The sequence below is a fragment of the Mauremys reevesii genome, linkage group 4, assembly GCF_016161935.1.
Source record: "Mauremys reevesii isolate NIE-2019 linkage group 4, ASM1616193v1, whole genome shotgun sequence".
NCBI lineage: Eukaryota > Metazoa > Chordata > Testudines > Geoemydidae > Mauremys > Mauremys reevesii.
The window spans coordinates 103,409,743-103,423,581 of record NC_052626.1 but is presented as its reverse complement, the minus strand read 5'-3'; the positions used below and the strand labels follow the sequence as shown (position 1 = coordinate 103,423,581).

General features: G+C 44.1%; 1 protein-coding gene across 11 annotated transcripts in view; it reads right to left on the bottom strand.

The window, feature by feature from the left end:
- Positions 1-13,839, bottom strand: part of LOC120404838 (sodium/hydrogen exchanger 10-like) — a 304,962-nt gene that overhangs the window by 262,544 nt on the left and 28,579 nt on the right. For 8 of the 11 annotated variants that reach the window (XM_039537846.1, XM_039537852.1, XM_039537849.1 and 5 more), the window contains one exon: positions 1,306-1,422. The exons of the other annotated variants lie outside the window; for them this stretch is intronic. In XM_039537846.1, coding sequence (XP_039393780.1) covers positions 1,306-1,422 — 117 coding nt within the window. The remainder of the gene's footprint in view (positions 1-1,305; positions 1,423-13,839) is intronic. 11 annotated transcript variants of the gene reach the window in all.

Sequence of the window (13,839 nt, the reverse complement as noted above, 5' to 3'; positions counted from 1 at the left end):
CCAGGTGCAAACACTCAGAAATAACACGTGACCTCAAGCTTAAGAAAACCACTTTTACCCTGCCCCTCTGCAGGGATGGGATGGGATGGGGGTGAAGGTTGGATCAGTGGAAAGTTACCAAAAGACACAACAAAGGAAGAAGACATTGGAAGTGGGGCATACAAACAAGAGAAAGAACACAGGAAAAGGAAGCACGTGGCAGAAGAGAGCATACTCATAGGCGCTGGGGGAAGAGAACTTCATGAAGGAGAAGCACCCCAGAGTGAAGAAGCCTAGGTGAAGCAGCAAACCCTGTCTGCTTTGCTGGACGCAGATGGTCACCCCTATGGACTCCCATAGGAAGGATTAGCTAGGAAGGGTGTACTGCAGTTAGAATGTTTATTCTTTTCTAAATGATTTGTTCTCTCTTGTACTTTATATGATTAAGGAAATAAAAAAATGTGTTAGACTCTGTGGAAAGTTAATCCATGTGTGTTATATGTTTTGCAATTATTATGAGCCTCCAGAAAGAATTAAACTGTAAATCAGAAGGCTTACAGCTTGAGGTAGAGTTCTGGAAGAGAATATATTTAACTATGAGGGAGTCTGAAGAGTTAACGCTATGCTCGGGTGGGGAGGAGGAAGGCAAGGCAGCTGGACAGTGGATTACAGTTCTCAGAAGGGAGAATTAGACATAGAGAATTTGCACCTTGAGGATGTGCCTAGGGAACCCAAGATTGAGCAGTGACTGGACTCTATGCAAACTTTGGAGGCTTAAAACACTCAAGGATCCAGAGGCTTGGATCTCCTCACTGCAGTCTGGAGGATGGTCAGCGGAGGGCGCCCAACTGGATCTTTGAAACTCTCAATGAGCTTAAAGTTAGATATGTAAATGTGTCTTCCAAATAAACCCCCTCACAATCCACTGACAAAAATCTGATTCTTGCAACACACATGCTCAGCCCAATGGCCACACCCTCTGGTTTCCCAACTGCTATAATCAGTTTATACAATGTCAATTCTAAAATGTCACAATTTTGAAATTTCAGAGGCAACAGGAAATATGAAAAACAAGGTGTTTATTTTAACCCAAATAGCTTTACTGAACTATTAAACATTATAAAAACTAGTATCATTCGGTACTGTTATGCATCTTTACTTCTGTTTTAAATATATTTTATCCTGTCTCAAAAGTGTCAATTTATCATAGAATTTAGTGTGCGTTTACCAGAGAAATCAGAGTTCTGTTGCATAACTAGGATCTCACAGGCCTCAGAATAACGGAGGATGAAAAGAGAATAAATATTATGGAAAATATTGCCTTACCAACTTCAGTATGTGGGTCAGATACAAGATCCCTGAAAAGTTCAAAAACAATTGCAGTGGTAGCATCACTGAACAAAGACTCTCCTTTAATTAGATTAATGACGATTTTTGAAAGACCTTAAAAAAAAGAAAATAGAACAAACTATTATATGAAACTCTTCTACTACACTAATAAAAATTAGAGGGTTAGCTACAGGAAAATTGCACCAATTCAACCTAAGGTGTGATTTTAATCCACTTTAAGTAAATTTGCTGCACAAAAGGTTGTGTGGACACACTTTTTTCAACTTAAACCAAATTTATTTCAATTTAGTTTAAATTGATTTGGAATAGGTTTAAGTTAAACCAGAATAAGCCACTCTTACAATGAAATGAGAGTGTCTACAAAGGGATTTGCAATAGTTTAACTAAATCAGTTTAAAACCAATTTAAGTTAAACTGGTGCAACTTCTGCATGTGGACAAGACCTAAGTTACTTATCCTAAGTGGCATTTCTCTGAATTTCCACAGATTCACATTCTTAAAGTCAAATACCAAGCCATGAAAATAACTTGAGGTAATGAGAGTTTGTACAACCAACAGGCACATATGCTGATGCAGAAAATATATTTCCAGAGTATCTGCATAGAATCAATAACTTGGAAGATAAGTAGGGAGGTGGCTGCATAAATGGAGGTTACTTGCCTATAACCAGAGTTCTTCTAGATTAGCCTCTGCATATTCACATTTGTGGGATCAAGTAGCTGCATCACAAGCTTCCAGCACCTTTTGGAAAGCAGTGTCTGTTGGGGCTATTCACCCCTCTTCCCCCATTTTCCCCCTCCCATCCTGGAGGGTTCTGAAGGTATGAACAATGAGGATGGCCTCAACTATGCTTCAGTTCCTTCCAATAATTTGGGAATTCCTAACCTGAAACTCTAAGGAAGTGGGGCATAGAGCACAAAGTGTGAATATGCAGAGGCTCATCTCCAATAATTCTTGTTACAGATAAGTATAGAACGATTACTGCCAGATAGTAACTGTGGTTCTTTCAAATGTTCTGCACATGTGAATCCTACTGATGGTGTCCATGTGCCCTAGCACAAAAGTTCAGAAAGTTTTCATTAGCAGCATTCAGTACATGTTATGCATGTGACCAGTCCAACAAAAAGAGGGGTATAAGAAGTGTAGATAGCCAGAGTTTGGAGCCCCAGGAGAATAGAGGATGACTTGCAAAAGATTACAAGTGAGAAATGAAGACAAGAAGATTTACAGCCAGAAAGAACAGGAGGAAGGCCAGAGAATTGCACCAACACCAGGAAGAGGCAAATGTACGTGACTGGGAACTCCCTCCTAAGAACAGACAGGCCTGTCACCGGAGTGGATCTGGAGAACACAAGGGTATGCTGTCTATTGGGAGCTAAAATATGGAATGCAGAGATGAGGCTGAAGAGGCTCCTAATGGGAGCAGGAAAGAATCCACTGATTGTCCCTCATGTGGGAACAAATTATACTGATAGATTCTCAGTGAAATGCATCAAGGAAGATTTCACCAGGCTGGGGAAAATGCTTAAAGATATGGATGCTCAGGTGATCTTCAGTGGAATCCTACCCATCCCTAGAAAGCACCAAGATTATAATTAGGGCCCTACAAAATTCACAGCCATGAAAAACGTGTCACGGACTGTGAAATCTGGTCTTTTGTATGCTTTTACTTTATACTATACAGATTTCACAGGGGAGACCAGTGTTTCTCAAATTGGGAGTCCTGACTCAAAACGGTATTACAGGGGGATCAAAAGGTTATTTTAGGGGAGGGTCACAGTATTGCCACCCCTACTTCTGCGCTGCCTTCAGAGCTGGGTGGCGAGAAAGTAGTGGCTGTTGGCCAGGTGCCCAGCTCTGAATGTAGCACCTCGCCAGCAGCAGCGCAGAACATAGGTGGCGAGTTCCATACCCACGTGGTGCTTGGGCACCAGCAATATTCAGTTCCACCAAAATGTGCCCCCCCCCAAGTGTCCCGTGGCCCCGACTTGCTGCCCCCACCCCCAACTCGCCTTTCCCGGGCCCCGGAGCATAGCATCTCTGTCTTTGTCTCCTCCATGCTGCTTCCCTGCAGCGACTGCTGCCGCAGGGTCCTAGTGCCCTCCTTCTCCACTGCCAGGGCGGACTGACTGAGCCTGCCGTTCCCCCTCAAACCCTTCCCTGTTCTGGCATCCCTCCCCCCTGCCCACAGTCACTGCTCCTGCCCCATGCTGGGCCAGGAGGTAGCCCCATCCCCTACCCGCAGTGAGGCTACAGTCAGGGGCAACAGCACCCCACGGCACCCACCACGGGGAAGGTGAGGGAGATTCCTGGACCTGAGGGGGGCCCTAGGAGCACATGCAGTAACAGTGTGCTGCTGGGGGGAAAGGAAAGGGGGGCTCCTCCCCCAGAGCTTACTGCTGCCGCCAGCAGGGAAAGGGCTGGGGGGAATCCTCCTCTTTGTCCCGTCCCGGAGCAGCCTGCCTGCACCCCAAACTTATCCCCAGCCCTGCCCCACCCCAGAGCCCACCCCCCCAGTAAGAGATTTTACCCTCCACCACACCCTCAACCCTCTACCCTAGCCCTGACCCCTCCAGCACCCCAAACAACTTATCCCCAGTCCCAGACAGAGCCCTCACCCCCCACACTCTTACTCTTGCCATGAGCTGTTCCCACACCCCAAACCCCACATTGCCAGCCCCTGACAGAGTCCTCACCCCCTACACCCCTACTCTCATGCTGAGCCTCTCCCACACTCCAAACCCCATAGCCCTCACCCCTGCACCCCATCCCTCTGCACCCCTCCCATCCCCAAACTCCCTCCCAGAGCCTGCACCCTGCACCCCAATCCCATGCCCCAGCCTAGGGCCTGCACCCCAGTCCTCCTCCCTCACCCAAACTCCCTCCCAGAGCCTTGGGCAGGTGGAGGGGCAGAGTTTGGGGTGCAGAGTTTGGGCAGGGGCGGGTTCTGGGCACCACCAAAATTTCTACAAACCTGCCACCAGAAGTAAAGGTGGAAATACCATACCATGCCATGCCACCCTTACTTCTGCGCTACAACTAGCGACGACTCTGCCTTCAGAGCTGGGCTCCCGGCCAGCAGCAGCCACTCTCCAACTGTCCAGCTCTGAATGCAGCACCACCTCCAGCAGCTGCACAGAAGTAAGGGTAGCAGAAATGCAACACCCCCCCTTACAATAACCTTGCAACTCCCACACAACTCCTTTTTGGGTCAGGACTCCTACAATTACAACACCATGAAATTTCAGATTTAAATAGCTAAAATCATGAAATTTACAATTTTAAAATCCTATTACCATGAAATTGTCCAAAATGGTCCATGAATTTGGTAGGGCCCTAATTATAACGATCAATAAATGACACAGACAATGGTGCTATAAAAAGGGTTTTGTGATGTTTGACTACTGGGAGGCATTCATGGACAGTCAACTGTTCTCATGGGATGGACTGCACCTGAATAAGGAGGAAAATAGATTTCTGGGATTGAGGTTGCCACAACTGATTAAAAAAGCTTTAAAAGAGAACATTACTCACCTTCTGCAATAAAGGGAGATTCTGGCACTGTGACACACCGTTCCCCAAGTTCCTTCTCTATTGCAGAGCCTAGTAATAAAACTCAAAAGCAGAGGAGAGAATGGAGAGTAATGGAGCATTCACAGGGACACATATCTCAAAGAACCTCCATTACTGCACAAGGTGAGTAATGTTCTCTTCTTTGAGTGATGTCCCTGTGGGTGCTCCACTTTAGGTGACTTCAGAGCAGTGCCCTCTAGTGGAAAGAGTGGGCTTTGGAGTTGAATTTGTAGCAGATGAAAGTATGGTGTGCCCAAACATAGTATCAGAAGATGCAAGTTGTTGCAAAGCGCAATGCTGGGTAAATGTGCGTGGCGAAGCCCAGGTTCTGGCCCTAGATTTCTGTGATGGGAACATTATTAAGAAACACTATGGAGGCTGAGAGGCCCTCTGGTAGAATGTATGCGGATCCCCCATGGGGGTTGTTGTTCATGCTGGAGGTAACTAGGGTGACCAGATGTCCCGATTTCATAGGGACAGTCCCAATTTTGGGGGCTTTTTCTTATATAGGCATCTATTACCCCCCACCCCGGCCCAATTTTTCACACACGCCCTCTGGTCACCCTAGAGGTAACACAATTTTATGCAGTCTGATATCCATTTGTATAGACTTTGTTTGGAAATGACGTTATCTTTTGATCATTCAGTGATTGAACAAACAGTTTTGGAGACTTGCGAAAAGATTTTGTTCTATCAATGAAGAAGGCTATAGCCCTGAGGATATCCAGGGAGTGTAATCTGGACTGTCACTTGTCCACATGTGATTTAGGAAAAAATGTCAGTACGTGTATCGGTTGATTGAGATGAAAAGATGAGACAACTTTAAGTAGGAACTTGGGATTTGGTCTAAGGGATACTTTATCTTTGAAAAAGATTGTGTAAGGTGGATCGGTCATGATTCCTGCCAGTTCTCCAACCCTCCTGGCGGATGGAATGGCCACTAGGAATGCAACCTTCATGGAAAGGTGTATCAGGGAGCTTATAGCCTTGGGCTCAAAAGGTGGGGGCGTGGAGGACTACGTTGAGGTCCCATAGTGGCATGAGGTTCTGAACTTCCAGGTAGGAATTGGAGAGACCCTTAAAAAAGCATTTAGGGAGTGGATGCGTAAATGTACAGAATCAATCTACTTTATGATGGAATGCAGTGATGGCGGACAGATGTACATGTATCAAACTCATGGAGAGGCCCATCTGTTTGCGTTCCAGCAAGTAGTCTAAAATGAGAGGTAAGGGGGCTAACAGAGGTGCAGTCTGTTTGCATTGGCACCATGAGTTAAATCGCCTCCATTTATGTATGTACATGAGTCGGATAGTTGCCCTACAGCTGTTTAAGCCATGCAGTAGCCAAACTTTGAGATGAAGTCTCCAGGGATCTGGATGGATAACGTGACTTGCGTCCTGCGATAGCAGTGAGGTAGAAGTGAGAGTGTGCGTGGTGGACAGATAGCCATGTGCAGAATATAAGGGTACCATGTTTGTCACGACCATGTGGGGATTATTAGGATCACTCTGGATCAGTCTTGTTTGATCTTGTGAAGCATGCGGGCTAGAAGCGGGGTGGGAGGGAAAGGGTATAGTAGGAGGGCATTCCACTTGATGAAGGTGTCGCCCATAAAATGTGGACCGAGTCCTGCTCTGGAGCAAAACTGGGGGCATTTGGTGTTTTGTGCAGTTGCAAAAAGATCTATTGTTGGGAACCCCCCATGTTGGAAAAATATCTAGGATTACCCATGTGTTCAACTCCCACTAGTGATCATGATAAAACTTCCTGTTCAAGGTATTCTGACAGCCAGGTTGGTCTGATGCCATAATATAGGCATTGTGCTTGATGCACCACTGCCAAAGTCGCATGGCTTCCACACAGAAGCAGTGTGATCATGCTCCCTCTTGTCTGTTTATGTAGAATCTACAAGCCACATTGTCCATGAGAATCTGCACCATCTTGTCTCTGATTAGCAATAAAAAGAGGGAGCAAGTTCCAAACCGCTCGCAGTTCTAGCAGGTTTATATGAAAATGGGACTCCACTATGGACCATCAGCCCTGTATAGAGTGTAGTTGCAGATGTGCTCCCCACCCTAGAATGTATGCATCTGTGGTGATAGTGAGCAACGGTGGTTTCTGTAGGAAGGGCACCCCTCCCACACCCAACGTTGTTCGGTCTGGTCCACCATAAAAAGGAGTCTTTGATTGTATCCGCATGGTGAGGCGCTTGTTTATACTGTGCCTATGCAGGACATAATTTGTCTGGAGCCTAGCTTGTAGACACTGTATAGTGGTCTTACATGTCGGACCACAAACGTCGTTGCGGCCATGTGGCTTAGAATTTGTAGGCAAGTTCTGGCAGACACTTGCGGGCTGTTTTGCGCTGTGGAGATCAAGTTGGTTAGAGTCAGAAATCATTTTGCTGGTAGGGAGGCAGTTGCCTCAAAGAAGTTGAGATCTGCTCCAATAAATTCCAGGTGTTGAACTGGTGTTAGAGTACATTTTGTATGTTTATCTGAAGGCCTAACCTGCTAAACAGAGTTCTTGTGTGTTCAGTGGACTCTATGGCTGCCTGTAGTGTTGGTGCTTTCAGCAGACTGTCATCCAAGTAAGGAAATATCACGATTCCCTCCCTGCGTAGATAGGCAGCTACTACGGCTAATACCTTTGAGAATTCCCAAGGCGCAGTGGAAAGGCCAAAGGGTAGAATTTTGTATTGGAAATGGTCCTGTCCTATTGCAAATCGTAGAAATTTTCGATGTGAGGAATGTATGTATGTATGAAAATATTAATCCAGGAGGTTGAGGGCTGAGAACCAGTCCCCCCTTCCTAATGCAGGGTTTATGGTGCCTAGTGTGATCATTTTGAATCACTGTTTTTTCACATATTTGTTGAGTCGCCGTAGGTCGAGGATAGATCTCCAACCTCCTGTTTTTCTGTGTATGAGAAAATAGTGGGACTAGAACCCATTCCCTCTATACTCGGATGGTATGGGTTCTACTGCTCCAAGAGATATGAGGTGGGTTACCTCTTCTCACAGTAGATGTTTGTGAGAGGGGTCCCTGAAGAGGCACGGGAAACAGGGGTGTCAAACATACCACTACGGGGAGCATAAAATCCCTCCTTTACCTGTAAGGGGTTAAGAAGCTCAAATAACCTGGTTGGCACCTGACCAAAAGGACTAATAAGGGAAGAAGATCCTTTCAAATCTGTGGAGGGAGGTTTTTGTTTGTGCTCTCTTTGTTGTTCTCTCTTGGACAGAGAGGGACCAGGGCAGGAAAAAAACATCTCCTAAAACCCTACCTGAAATAAGCATCCAAGATTACAAAAACTGTAAGTAATAGCAAGGAAATGTGTTAGATTATCTTTTGTTTTAGCTTGTGAATTTTCCCTATGCTAAGAGGTAATTTTATTTCTGTTTTGTAACTGGGAAGCAGAATCAGAGGGGAATCCTCTGTGTTTTAAATCTTTTTATTTACCCTGTAATGTTATCTTCCATCCTAATTTTGCAGGTGTGATTCTTTTATTTTTTTTTAATAACATTCCTCTTTTAAAAACCTGATCGATTTTCAGTGTCCTAAAAACCAGGGATTTGGTCTGTGCTCACTTTGTTAACCTAACCGTTGGTATATTATTATCAAGCCCTCCCCCCACCCCCCAGGAAAGGGGGTGAAGAGGCTTGGGGAGATTTTGGGGGGGGGGGAGATAGGGCTCCAAGTGGCCCCATCCCTGAATGTTTGTTTAAATCACTTGGTGGTGGCAGCAATACTGTCCAAGGACAAGGAAAGGAATTTGTGCCTTGGGGAAATTTTAACCTAAGCTGGTGGAATATAAGCTTAGGGGGTCTTTCATGCAGGTCCCCACATCTGTACCCCAAAGTTCAGAGTGGGGAGGGAACCCTGACAGGGAGTAAGTAGGGGGGTTGGAAGTAAGGGAGTTGGAGTAACCAGTTTGGATAATTTCTAATACCCATCTGTCTGTTGTAATACTATGCCAGATCAGGTAAAATGGAAATCAGGCGATCTCCAAATGTCTTGCAAGTTGTAGATGGTTCCAGCATTGAAAGAGACGGGTTATGGGGGCCCTTAACCAGGGCTTCAAATTGGTTGTCTGGAGGTTAATGGCTAAGAGGTAGTATTCGAGGGAGCAGATTGCTGTCTCCTCAAGGTTTTCTGTTTTTGACCCTGATGATAGTAGTATCTATTGTGTTGTGCGTATGGAGGGGGTCAGAATCTTTGAGGGGCTTGATAACAGCCCTGTCATCTTTTGATCTTAGGTGTGTGGATGCCCAGAGATCGCAATGTCACTCTCGAGTCCTTAAGAGTGTGTAAAAACTCATCTGTTTTGTCTGCGAAAAGTTTGGATCCCACAAATGATAAGTCCTCTATGGTTGAATATACTGGCTTTGGGAATCCAGATAGATCAGAGGTTCCCAAAGTGGGGTTCGCAGAATGTTACAGGGTGTTGGCAGAACGTTACGGGGGTTTGCCAGAAAAATTTCACTAATGGCGGCCAGAGGATCCTGGGCATTGGAAGCAGCAGGTGGGATCCGGTTGCAGGGCAGACAGCCTGAGCTCCAGGGAGAGTGGGGCAGGGCAGTTGGGGCTGGCACAGATGTTAATAAGCAGATGGCTCAAATCAGTAATACTTCTGAAGGAGTCTCTTTTATTTTAATGCCTAGAGTTGCAGATCACAATAAAATAAAACAGAGATGGATGGATGGATGACAATTGAAATCATTCTATGATACAAATTCCAGAACACTGAAATCGCACAAAAAACTCCATCATAATTATGCAAAATTTAAGGGGTCAGTGGCACCCTGTCATAGTAATTTAACTAGCAGATCAACTCAGGTAATATGTAATTCAGACAGAAAATGAACAATTAGTTAGGTGAATCTGCAGACACCTAAGGACTGTTCATATTGGTGCAACCACATCCGTTAACAAAAATATGATTTGTAATGCTAAAAACAGCAAGTGAATCATAGACTCTCACAGTTGGAAGGGACCTCAGGAGGTCATCTAGTCCAACCCTTTACTCAAAGCAGGACCTAATCCCCAACTAAATCATCCCAGCCAGGGCTTTGTCAAGCCTGACCTTAAAAACCTCTAAGGAAGGAGATTCCACCACCTCCCTAGGTAACCCATTCCAGTGCTTCACCACCCTCCGAGTGAAAAAGTTGTTCCTAATATCAAACCTAAGCCTCCCCAACTGCAACTTGAGACCATTACTCCGTGTTCTGTCATCTGCTACCATTGAGAACAGTCTAGATCCATCCTCTTTGGAACCCCCTTTCAGGTAATTGAAAGCAGCTATCAAATCCCCCCTCATTCTTCTCTTCTGCAGACTAAATAATCCAGTTCCCTCAGCCTCTCCTCATAGGTCATGTGCTCCAGCCCCCTAATCATTTTTGTTGTCCTCCGCTGGACTCTCTACCAATTTTTCCACATCCTTCTTGTAGTGTGGGGCCCAAAACTGGACACAATACTCCAGATGAGGCCTCACCAATGCCGAATAGAGGTGAACGATCACGTCCCTCAATCTGCTTGCAATGCCCCTACTTATACAGCCCAAAATGCCATTAGCCTTTTTGGCAACAAGGGCACACTGTTGACTCATATCCAGCTTCTCGTCCATTGTAACCCCTAGGTCCTTTTCTGACGAAAAGACTGTGATACAAAAAAGCCCTTAGAACTACCCTCCAGGCAGACTGAAGAGTATAATCAACACAAATACAATCACCAGATGACACCATGGCTGTGTCACTCCAAATAAAGCTGTAAACACAGAATGGAAGGACTATGGCATGTCCTAATGCTGTTATGAAGCAGGAACATTGGTAATGGCATCTCCAAACTTCTTTTATTTATAGGGGGGACATACTGTACATATGATACATATATCTGGGCACACTGTTAATTTAAGAGAGGCTCAGGAAGTGACTTATATACAGGTTCTCTCTCTCTCTTTATGTGGTGAGCTATGCTGCTGAGTATTAATATTGGAAAATGCTTGTTAATAAAAACTTATTTTTTTACCCTATCCTATGTAGATCTCTATTCCTGTGAGAAGTCTAATAAAAGACAATACAGTGATGTAGCCTCAGTAGACCTCTGCTCTAATCACATATGGAAATTCTCATGTTTTTGATAAGACACAACACTGGTAGTGCAATCAAAATGAATGAAGAGGATGCGTGGAAAATTGTACAGCCTGAAGTGGGACCTCAAAAGAGTAGCTTTAATTTTCCTGGGAAAGGGCCTGTAACTCCTGAATTATCTTTGTCCTCTGGATATGCTCTTGTGATGAAGTGGGAATTTTCTGTAATATTTTTATGAAACCTATGTGTGCTTCAGTTTCCCTTATATTTTGCATGGTTACCCAGTGAGAGAAAAAGGGCTGTTTGCTCTCAGGGCAGGCTAAGAGACACAGGTATGAATGTTGCCCTAGCTGTCTGAGCCTGACTGGTTCATTATAAAAAGACTGTCTGAGGTCAACCCCATATCAATGGAACATCCAAGAATACAATGAAAAAGCCAATCACCAGGGCATTGACACCTAGCAACCCATGACTAAGAGAGAGATGGATTTTGCCATCTCTGAGCGGGGAAGCTGAGCCCAATGCCCCGGCTCAAAAACAAAGGATTGATAAGGGGTAACAGTTGGTTGCTGGAAGGAGTCAGGGGCTTTCACCTGGGAGCTGAACAAGGTCAGACAGAAAGGTTGAGTTCGGCTTAGCTGGGCTTTGAGCTAACCAGACTGGACTTGGACTCTGCTTTAATCTTCCTTTCTCTATGCCAACCTACAGATTTACTATTCTGTGTTCCACCTGACTAATAAACCCTACTCTTTTGACAATGCTGTTAGAGTGTCACTGCAGATACTTGGTGAGGTGCATTAATCCCTGAAGAGTGCATAAGTGTCTACCAGGAGTGTATCTCAGTATGACTTGCTGAACAGAGCTCACAGTATGAAGCAGGAGTGCTGGAGCCACAGAGGTTCAGTCTAAGAAGGCAGTGAGGCTGCGTGGTCTACCCTGAAGGAAGAGTGAAACTACTTGGGGTCTGGCACATGGAAGGGGTTCCTCCAAAGCTGGGGGTGTAGCACCGATCCTGTGAATCCGTGACAGTTCCCCTCCCTCTACAGTAAAAACTAAGCAGGCTTTCAGCATGTTCTTTAGTCTTACCTTACCTCACCTCAAAGGGACATTTGGATAAGGGCCAAGAATTATGCCTTATTTCGCATTGAATCTAGTGAGTGGTTCCATTAACTCAGAAAGAATTTTTTTGAGATACATTGTGTGCAATTCTACCCAGGGGATACCAAGGCATAGCACAAGCAATTCTAGCCACTAGAGAGAATTGGCAATTGATGAATGCTGCTAGGATACCATTCATGCAATAAATTTTTGGCTCACTGCAAATCTTAAACATTGCGGTAAAATTATGGCCAAAGCCATGCCTATTTTGACCCTTAGATAAGTGATTCTCTGTGCTGGGCTCTAAATAGTCATCTTGATTTTGAACTTGATTTTGGGTTTGAATCATTTCTAGCATCTGAGGAGTTATGAATGGGGTCTCTTTCTCTAGACAAAGCATTGATGGATTGTCTTAAGAAAACACTATTTTCAAACAAAGATGCAAAACATACACATTAGAAAGCTTAGAAATTGAAAGTTAAGAGCCCACTTTTAAACTAAACAAACATTCTAAAATACAGAATTCCAGTTCTCCAGACCTTCTAGGAGACCTCAAGCAAAACATGGAAGACAAGACTTCTTCATATTTAAAAACAACAAAAAGTGGGGAGGGATTGTTCAATTTTCTCAGGCCTTTTTTAGACAGCATAAAGAAGCAAAAAAGAGAAAACCCCTATTGGAACCAGGGTTTACCCTTGAACAGCTGACACTGTTAAACACGTCTTGTTCCAGTCCATTTTGACTTTCAAATTCACATTTATCATCATGCCAGTTAACAGGATTCCTCAAGGCTGTATTCTAACAGCTTAATTTGCTAGTGAACACAAGCCCTACAAGGGTTAACATCATAATCCTCCAGAATATGAGTTTTTTCTTCATCTTAGACTCCTCAACCATATTAGTTTGACTTTGTGGGTAGTAGACCAATTTACTCAAATTAATTTCTAAAATTAGCAAAATCCTCAAGATTGAAGATGCAGACTCTAAATCCTCAGAAACCCTAAAAAGAAATCCCCTTCAAATAAAAAATGTAAGGATCAATATTTTTCTATTCCTAAATATTTAAAAGATATTAATTCAGAGTGGCTGCCTACAAGTTGGAAAAAATATTTGTAAGCTCTGCCTCCCCATTATACAAATCTGTTAAGGAAAAAAAGGTCAAAATTTTATTTCTAAGATGGACTCAGAAATGTCTTCCCATACCAAAAAGAGGGCAACCTTGTGGAAGGGGTAATTTTATCTAAGGATCCTATATAATATAAATATCTTTCAAAATAGACCATGACACCTTCTTTTGAGCTTTATGTGCTGCTGTGGCTTGGTCATCTCTACAACTTGACTCTCCTGGATGCAAACTATTAAGATGCTCTCAAATTAAAATCTAAGAATAATAGAATCACATATGAGAAACTTCAAAACACGTATAAGGCTCTTCCTTATTTATGATGCTTTTTGTCACACCACAAGATTCACTTCTCATGCCCTTCTTCTCTCTTATACAGTGGCCAGAAGGAACATGTGGTTCCAGTTCTGAGATCAGAATGTCATCTCTAGAACCCATTCAAATCCAGGCCTCTTTTGTCAGAAGTTTTTGGGGGAAGCTTTAGCTACAGCTGTGGGAAAAAAAACAAGTTTCAGATCTTAGCATGTTCCCTATGCTCAAAGAGATAAGGGACAGTCACTTTTACTTCAAGGTTAAGAATTTTAAGGGTTTTGGCAAAAATCACAAACAACTCTTTAGCTTCTTTCA